Here is a 10,021-nt window from a genome sequence, read left to right as displayed (position 1 = left end):
TTTTATCTGAGGGTCCTTTCGGTCCCCAAGATTACACCCCGAAAGAGAACAAATAGAAAGGAAAAAAATAAGAATGGTCCGCGGGGGGGGGGCGGTTTTGAGAGGGAGAATCGCGAAAATTTGGTTTTATTTTGAATCGTGGGGAGGTAATGGTGACCCCGGGTGTGGAGGGGGGGAGAGGTGTGTGGGAGGGATTTGGGAAGGGAATGGTTCCCAATTTTTGGGCAAAAGGAAGTAGGTTGTGACTAAAGCAAGGGCTCTCCGTGCACGCAAGAAGCGCTAAGATGTTCGCCATAATGCCGGTCGATACGGAGGAGCGAGCGGGACGCGGCGGAAGCGGCAGCGGTGCCAGCGAGGGCGGCAGCGGCGGAGCGGGCAGCGGCGGGGAGGTACGGCGCAAGATGAGGACCAAGTGCGAGTTCGTGTGCAAGTACTGCCAGCGGCGGTTCACCAAGCCCTACAACCTCATGATCCACGAGCGGTCCCACAAAGACGACGTCACGTTCACTTGCGAGCTCTGCGGAAAGACCTTCAAGAGGCAGGACAACCTCAAGCAGCACAGGTGAGCATCTGCGTACCCAATTCAACATTCTTCACCTAAATTTACGCACTACATTTAGACTTAAATATAAATTTTAGCTTTAAATATGTGCATTTGTGCGAGCCTTCTGATATTTCTTGCTCAAATATGTGGACGAAGTTCTTTCGAATTTCTACCTTGAGGTGGGCCATCATCTTCATTCTAGTGGACTCACCCGAGCTGAAGGTACCCAAACTGAGAAAAGTTTGGGTAGACCTGTACTCGGACTAAGATTTAGTGCTGTGAAATTAACAAATTCCTGAAATGCAAACCAGTTCCTTACCCTGAACAATATATCGTAAAGTTTACTACGAAGTTCAAGTGTCCGTAAAGTCGTGCGAGTTGTCCAAACTCCATTCAGGTTGTCAAACTGGAACCTTCCTATCAGTCGCCAGACGCTCCAGTTGGGGCTTACTTCAATCATTGGGACGGAAATATTATTTGCATAAGGCTCATTAGTCTTATTGAAATTAGCAGAGAATATGGATACGGACCAAATTTTTCCATAGCTTTCTTTCAGAGCCCCACCACCTAATTTGAGTGGCTTTTCGCGTACCAAATTAATCGGCCAAAACCAGAATCCATTTATTAGAATTTGGCACTATTGGCCTGGCCATAGCTACGGACAGACCTTTCCAATCTTGCCCTTATTTAGAGTAAATAGTCTTATCCAGACTTGATTAGTCTATCTGCAACCAGATTTACTAATGATTCAAGTGTCTACATATGCTGTGCACTTGTTCTTTCTATCTCTACTACTTGAATACCTGGAAGTTTGGAACGTAATTGCGTATTTTCAGCTCCAATATCTTTTCTAAGTAACCAAACTTCATAATTTATGGCCTCCTGAGTTGAATTACGAGAAAAGTGATTTTGCTACAAATAGATATACCTGATGGTGTAAATAGCTTCAACGTGTCCCTGTTCTCGCCCCTGTAAATGATTCTTCTGCCTTATTTGTAATGTCTTAATTCGTGTAAATTAAAGTGCTTGATGATTTGCTTCATGTGCATCTATTGCTTCGTTGTTTTTGAATTTGAGATGGGACGATCAGTTAAAAATTGTCCACCATACGAATTCGGACAGAACTTATGCTCAGAGTAACTGAGATTTCTCTCCTTTAAACGGAGTACCTTACAGTTTTGAGTGAATTTAAGTTGGAGCCCGGATGAAATGTATTGAAATTTAGTATGGAGAATGGTAAATAAGAGAGTGTTCTTGTTTTCGATTTGGCCAGCTACCTTCAATTGTGCATACGTTTCATTATTACGGTCATAGGAGACTCATACGATAAACCATATACGAGACTCGTACATGGTTTCAGCAAATAATATCTGACTTCAGTACCGATTCCAGATAATATCCTAGGAATGTGACGTTTTCATTATTCAACATCGGGGAACAATGAAACGGAGTGTAGTATTGACCGAAAAAAGTCAATGTCAACGAAATTCAGTATCAGGAATGGCCATATTAAAAACCGTTATATACTACAATAGTTATCAGTATTTATTTTCACAGGTGGTCTGACCATCATTCTGATGAATAGTTCTTCACGAAAAAAATCAAAGAGCGAACAAATTATGTTTAGAAATCGTAACGTAACGTTTCTATGATGTGAAAGAAATCTCAAGAATACCGATTATCCTTCATCCTGCGTGATGTAACACATTAGCATAGTTGCATTTTATTCCTTGGCTAGAATTTCACGGAAGTTCGTAGGCGTGAAAATAGTCTTTCTTTCCAGATGAGATACCAGTCCACATCCAAGAGATGGATAGAGAGCAAATCGATTTGGAAGCACAAAACCATTTCTAATGAACCGAAGTTTTTTTAAAATATATGTATGCCCGTACAACTCTCGTGTGCTTCAACCTGGCGGATTTTTGTTTTTTTCAACATTTTTCACGCTTCGTTTTACACGGTTTCTTATGTGCCAAATGCCTATGAGCATAAATTCTCAGAACATATTCTTGTTTTACGAGACATCCGAGGGCAACGAATATTTGAAAGGATTTGAAAGAGTTTTGAAACTGACATAACGTTTCTTCAGGTTGTAGGAATTACATTATCCATGGAGACAATCACATTACCATTTTTTCTCTCTCCAGTTATTCATCTCTTGGAAATTCGCCGGCTCTTTGTCATGCATAATGGAAATTCTCGATCTCTAGGCTGTCGACCTAAGCCGTGGGATTGCGTATTTATGAAGTTGAAATGTAAACGAGGCGTCTTGGTATTGTCGAAAATTTTTACGAGCGAATTGAATAGCACTTGTGGAGGGATTTGCAAAGGTGAGAGGGTCTGGGGGTTGTGAAAATGGCAATTGACTGCGACCATGAGCACAGGAGTTGAAAGTTATTGTACGTTGAAAAATTCGCTTTTTTCAATCATACACTTCGGTTGATTTGACGTGCTCATGTATTGATTTTATCGTCATGGTTATGGATATTTGAGCAATTTGTTCCGAGTATAAGTATAAGGAAAGGTCTTAAAAACTGAATCCATCGCAAAACCAAAATTCAGTGCCTGTTAGGTAATACAGAGATGGGCTTAAAAATTATACCACTTTACTGTCAAAGCGGTTGACTTGAGAAGAACTCGGAGGTACTCGGCAGCGACTATTTTTCCCGTACATTTCCCGGTTTTACTGAGCTTTTGCTGATAAAAATCAAAAGGATCTTGAGGTGGGCTTTATGTCTGTAGTTAACAGAAAATTTCGAGACAGTTTATTTCGAGGTGTGATACGGCTCATTATCGTCTCTGAAATATTAATGAAAAATGGCGTTCAGGTGATTCCTTGCATGTAATACAGTAGTAATGGGAATTTACCGCACCTACATTTTGCTCACTTTAAAAATAGTGTCAGAAAATACAAATTTTTGAGATCACTCAAATTTGATAGTCGATGGATTTACTTTATCCTATATTCGACAAAAAATGTGAGAAAATATTAATAGGTATACTAAATATACTATATAAAAAATGTGAGAACATATACACTAAAAAGAGTCAGTTCGTAGATGCATTAAAGATTTTTTGAAACTTCAGGATTTGATGTAACTTTCTACTGCAATAAAGGCAATTTCGCAATGCTAACCAGTAATTGCCATTCTTCGCGTAAATTAATTCACCTGCCCTCGCCTTTATGGAAATTTTCTCTTCCCGTCCTTCAAGATATCCCTAAATCTAAATGGTTGCAGTAATTACATGCTTGAGATGACCCAGCCATGGATGCAATCGTGAATTCGAGCGAGGAATCGAAACCCAAGTACACGAACGTGTGGTTAATTACGCGAGACACGGCATAAAACAAACGGCCGAGCCGCGAAGCAATGAACACCGGCGGTAAAGAGCGTCTCGATGACGCGATTGGGCGATTAGGACTTCATAAATCGCTCCCGTATTGAAAAAAATTAACGATTGAAATTCATTCGGTGGGCGAATCTCCTGGATGATCAAAGGTCTTCCGCGCGTCCTCCTCGAGGCTTTCGTTCCGGGTGGAGTGGGGGGGGGGGAAGCGTGGTGGTTCTCGCCGGCCGCCTCGCCCGGCCAGCCACCTCCCCGGGCGGGCAGGACGAGGCAGGTGCGGGGCGGAACGCCGAAAGCGGGCACGGTGAGGCGTGTGGGCCGCTACCCAGTCCCAGAATGTGTCGGCACGTTCTTCGAATGCAAGCTCACACGTACCTATCTCCACCTAACGCGTACGTATATCAAAACCGAGTAGTGGAGCTGTGAGTAATCGATCGCTTCGGGGTGTGTCGTTCCCTGCTTTCATGAATTGCAGAGGGGCAGGTGTCGGGCATTTGAATTCATCTGCGGGCTTCGAGGCTCCCAGCCGAGGTTCGCCAGTATCTCTGCCCTTGCTCGCTTTGCAAATTCTTTCCCTCCCGCCTCGAACCCCATCTCGTCCCGTCTTCCTCTTCTCCGCGACTTTGGCCGTGTTCCCCCGAGTGGCTCGTTGAGAAGGTGTCGAATTACGCCATATTGTCATTCAGTATGTGAAAATGATCCCTGCGCCTTCCTCTGTTACGGTTAATATACCACGATGAATGTCTTACCTGTTCCGCGACGAGGATCTAATCCATGCTATCTGAACAGGATTGTTTTGGCACGAAAAATTTCATTAGCCTATGGTTTACCTCAATATTTTGCAAGTGTTCCTTAAGGACTATTCAATCTGCCCTTCCTAAAAGATAAGAGAATGATTCAAAATGCTGCCGTTTCATAGTTAGTAATTTTAGGTAGACAATTCAGTATAAAAGTAAAACACTTTAGTTTTTCTGAGGAAAATATTTTCGAGAGCTAATCATAAGTAGAAGTTAAATGATAAATAAAAGAGAAGCATGAATTCCAAAAGAATTTGGCTAAACTTTTACCAGTACACGCATAAGAGCGGTTTTTAACGTTATCAGTGTGAAACTAAAAAAAAAATTATTCATTTGTAGAACATACTTCGTGAGATATCATCTGCCATTTACTTAATTGTCCATTAGAGTAGTTCATTACATCATTTTTTCCATAAAACAATCAATCCATTATTCTTACTTGAAGACAAGTTTAGTTATAATCATTTACTCTTCTAGCTTATGCTAAAGGCAGAAGTTTGAAGATGAAAGCAACAGCAGTCATCATTACCCTATTTTTGTACTCATTTTTGATAGTCAAATGATTATCCTTTACAATGTAAAAAGTTAGTTTATAAAGAATTTAAGGTATACTGATCAGTCGATCCATTAAATGAGCAACTTTTTATCTTAAAATATATAGAAATTACTCTAAACAAAAATGAGTCGGAATTTCTGTGTCTATAAAATTTACCTAATAACAATTTCTTGAGTTCACAAAGTAACAGACACGGAGGCTTTATCTTAAGGAAATGATAATTCAGTACAGTGATTGAGTTTATTTTTTTTGTATTTCTGTCAATTGTTAAGGCTTAAGCATTGTCGGCCCGATATCTCTTGCATACGATTCAATAATCCGTGAACAAGACGATGACCATTTTTCGGTGATGAGCAAAATGAAGGAAAATTTTTGAAGGAAAAATACTTTCATAGATCCCAACTGATTAACGACACATTTATAAAGCGCAAATATGAACGGAAGGAAGGCACGTATGATGCATGTATGATTTTTTGTTGATAGAACACAAATAAAATCTCATGCCTCGTTAAGTCATCACGCCTCCAAATTTAGTTTCATTTCCCAAAATGGTGGGCGATTGGATGTACCAGGATGCGTGCACAGCGTTGATCAGTCAATGTTTTATTTATTTTTAGTCATTTGGAATAGGGAATGTCAATATATTTCGCATCAGAATTCCCAAATGTGTTCGGAATTCGAAGAATTAACACGTGCGTCTTGTTCAAAATGTTTTGTTGAACGTATCAAGGGATCAGGTTCAGTCATACGTTGTTTTTTTTATTTGTGCACTGAGATGAGGGTTTCATAGCGGTGCAGACGACCACGGGCCTTGATTTGTTTGAGCCTTTTTGAGAAAAATAACCTGTGGCATTTGTCTCCTTCTCTCTTTTCTCTTTTTTTCCATGTTCAGATGTGGGTCACGGTGAAGTATTTTCGTACGATCGCCACACCCTCAACAGTCAAAAAGCCTAATTACTGTAAGGAAATGATTCATTAGTTTTTTCTCATCCTTTTTATTTTATGTGATTCTTTTTGTTTTGCTTTTTTTCCGTCCACTCTCATTGCTTTCTCTTTCGATGGACTGGAAAAAGATATCGCTTTTGTACTATCAAGCTACACGAATGAAACGCATAAGATACAGCAACAATATGTTGTATTCATTTTTTTTTGAACGTCAACGCTTTGAAATTAAAAGCGCCTATTTCAGTCTCATCTCAGTTGCTTCTATATGTCAAATGCTTGTTTTGCTGCCTTTTTTTAAAAGGAAAAATATTTCCATACATTATCATTTCAATGCTTGCATGTTTAGGATGTGGCAATTTAAATGAATATATATCTATGTACCTTTTCATTAACTTAATGCTTTGTTTTAAATTTTGACTAACACGCTTATCATAGTTCTTCACTGTTGTTTTAGTTTTAATTTTTTATTATTTTTAAGCTCTTAATATTTTAGTGAGTTAACGAAAGAGCCCTTCTTTCGATTCCGAGCTCCTTTGATGCTAAATCATTGCTTTGATTAAACTTCACCATGAAGTGTTAAAAATTAAAAAAAAATACACCAATAGTTAATTACCGATTAGTGTAATTTTATTGATTCAATTTTTCATGCATTCATTTGCACTCCAGTTACAACGCATTGGGTTGTAAAATATCAATAACGCTCTTAATAGAGCATAATATTCGTAAAATTCAACAAAATTGGCATATTATTTTTAAATGGTGGCAGAGAAAAAATTAAGGAAAATTTTTTAATATATCCTTGAATAGTTCATGGTACTACCTACCTGATTATTATTTAAAGATTTTAAATATTTTAATTTCAGCGCTCCAAACTGCGTGCTCGCGAGTGGTGAGGGCTGTTTCGCGCAAAAATACTTAATAGTACCAAGTTATTGCGTGACAAATTCAATGCATGGTTGTTTTTACTGTAATTCATAATATTTCTAAGATCGGTTCAAAGGTGCAATCTGCTAAAATGTTACTTTTTTTCTCTCTTCCTCCTCCCGACGGCTGCAGGTCGTTCCATCACAGCACACCGTGGAAAGCATCGAACGGCTTCATGGCCAGGATATGAAGGTGGCCGCGAGGGATGGGAGAATGAACAAGAGAGAAGGAAAGAGAATGTTCAAAAATATATTAAAAGTTTAAAAGTGTACATTTTGCCCTATTTGAGAAATGGAGACTAGAAAAGGTGTCGGCGGTGAAGAAAAGCGATTCGGAGCTGGAAATTGGGGTTCGATCTTCCGGGAACGAAGCACGCAGGAATGCAACCCAGGAAAGCAAGAGAAATTGTTTAGTGTTTCAACTATTTTTCGACCTTCAAGAGAAAAATATTTTCAGGCCAGAGTGTTTCGGCACTTTAGGTGGAACCAGCGGATCAGGACCAGTTAGATGGAAGAATTCTATGAAGATTTAAATAAAACATACCTACATGTGAAAGGATGACTTTGGTTGTTTAAAACAAGATTGCCATAAGAATTGATTTAGTTTCAACTCGAATTTCACCAATAGCATGTTAGTTGTCTAAAATATCTTCTGAAATCGTTGCCAAATTATGTAAGATGATTTTAGTGAGCTTTTTTTTTGTGAGTTTTCCCAAATCGTCTCTCCGCGATTTTTTGTGCCGAACCCCAGTTTCAGTTAAGTACTACGATCAATTCAGAATAATAGCGAACATTATATTCATACTAGAAATCATGGAAAGAAAAATAACTATCATTTGCGGTCAATATTTTAGGCCAGAAAAACTATTTTAAAATCTTTATAATCATATCAATTCATTAGGTGAACTAAAAGAGATATTCTAAGTCGTCGGATCTTGTTCGGTATGAGATCAATTGTATGTTAATTGTCTTTTCTCCACAGCCTACGGTTTTCTTGTCTTGTGTATAAAGTATCGATGAATATCTTAGTATAAGGGGAGTTTTAATTTTGTTATATCAATTCATGCTTGGAATCGGCCGGGAGATCCCAAATATAAAGAAATATTTAATCGATATATTTTTTTAAAATTCCCCTAGATAAAAATAAACTAATTCAGATAAGCAAACTCCGTAGAGAGTTTAGTGTGATTTATTATATTAATTTTTTTTACTATTTTATTTATACTTATATTTACAATTGTGAAACGCTTTGTAGTCAGGGGTGACACAGATTAGTTAAGGCCGTAGAGACGTTCCTGAAACCATTTTTCTTTTTTCGTCACTTGTTTCTTAAATTCATTTTATTAGTCTTAATGTTGGTGTAATATACTGTCATATGTTCCCTTTAAAAAATTTAATTTTCCGTTTGGAATATGTGCGCATTCAGCCATTTTATTATTAAACTTTTTTTATTACTTTAAGATTCTGAAGGTGCTATCCAATAGAGCTATATATATATATATATATATATATATATATATATATATATATATATGTGTGTGTGTTCGATTTTAAAAATGAACCGTCCAGATGTTGGTTGACTAGCCCGCAAACAATGGCAACAAGTGAAATCGAGCTTTTTGAGATCATAGCGAGCCAAAATGATCTTCCTGGACATACGTATGTGCATTTCAAATGTGAAATATATGTAATACTCTAAATAATTGGAACCATTGGAGAAATTAGCGCATTTAATGGTAGTTTTGCGATTGTTTGCGGTCAGGTATTGATTGACGATTTTAAATGATTGTTTGAAATGGAATGGTATGTACCTTAAAGAAGACTCCTGCTTCACAGAAATATAATCTATACGTTTGTTCCAAACAGAAGAAATCACCGCGATCCCCAGTCATGGTGATAAAAAATATTCCTCTTCTGTATGCATGATGTTGTGTGCTTGTCTATAGGGTACGTTGATGCCCACAAATATTCCCATCCCCTACCCCCTATTTTCCTGATGGGCGCATCGCAAAAACAGATATATTTTATTATGTGTATTTAAATGAGAGAAAAAAAGATGTGAAAATGAAATAAAAATTTATAGAGATCTATATCAATTTTATAAATTTGCTAAATTTTAAAAAGGAGAGTGAGTGTAAAATATTATATGAACATTATAAAAAAACCAATACTTGAAATGAAATGCGTTTGTGTTATCTTTCAAGGAAGCAATTGTGTTGAAACTATTTATTTTTTGGATAAATAAATGAATAAATAATGCTTATGAGAAGGGTATCCCGCTTCCAAGTCGAGGGTAACGTCGTGAATATGCTGTGTGCATTGTTGACTGTTTTATTTTTTATTGTGTGGAAATAAATGATTAGATTTAAAACAGAAGGGGGAAGGAAGTCATTTGAGATGATTATTTAGATTTAAGACTTTCCCTACTCCTTCCCATCACCAACCGGCTTCCTGTTTGATTTCAGGATTTCTTTCGCTTTGGAGAAGCAGTTTCAGTTGAACGGTAAGTGGGCGGGAATCTGGGCCCGTCATTGAAAGTCAGATGCCGACGGAGGGTTCATAAGTTTAAAATTTATGTATCTGTGAATTTCTAGCTCAAATGTTATATTACGCTTCTCTCGAGCAAGAACAAATGGGGATCAAGAATGCGTAATTGTGATTAGATAATGATGCGGAAAAGGTATATCTCACTGGGAAAAGCGGAAAGGTTTGTCATTCCTCAACTTTGAATTCCACAAAAAGGCTTGAATGTTACTTACCATAAGCATACAATCGAGTTTCTATAGTTCACTTGAAAGTTTAGGTGGCCATAATTTACTTGACAAGATACTTTCCCCTTCCATCTGGATTATGTAATATTGAAGATAACAGAGTCCATAAATATGCTTATATTATTTGACCTGAAAAT

At 37.8% G+C, this 10,021-nt stretch overlaps 1 protein-coding gene across 1 annotated transcript; it reads left to right on the top strand.

Annotated features, from left to right (window-relative positions):
• Positions 1 to 284: 284 nt before the first annotated feature.
• On the top strand, positions 285 to 8,505 carry drm (odd-skipped family member drumstick). The gene is made up of 4 exons (XM_071595444.1): positions 285 to 316; positions 380 to 562; positions 6,138 to 6,204; positions 7,247 to 8,505. The coding sequence occupies exons 1-3, from the start codon at positions 285 to 287 to the stop codon at positions 6,151 to 6,153; spliced, it is 231 nt and encodes a 76-aa protein (XP_071451545.1). The 3' UTR covers positions 6,154 to 6,204; positions 7,247 to 8,505.
• The last annotated feature ends 1,516 nt before the right edge of the window (positions 8,506 to 10,021 follow it).

This window comes from Hetaerina americana, unplaced genomic scaffold (assembly GCF_022747635.1).
Source record: "Hetaerina americana unplaced genomic scaffold, ioHetAmer1.1.p SCAF_7, whole genome shotgun sequence".
Taxonomy (NCBI): Eukaryota; Metazoa; Arthropoda; class Insecta; order Odonata; family Calopterygidae; genus Hetaerina; species Hetaerina americana.
This window is presented reverse-complemented; position numbering and strand designations above follow the sequence as displayed.

Coding starts and splice junctions, on each gene's coding strand:
- drm (XM_071595444.1), top strand. CDS start 285: ATGTTCGCCATAATGCCGGTCGATACGGAGGA. Junction 317..379: donor ATGCCGGTCGATACGGAGGA/GCGAGCGGGACG, acceptor CGGAGCGGGCAG/CGGCGGGGAGGTACGGCGCA.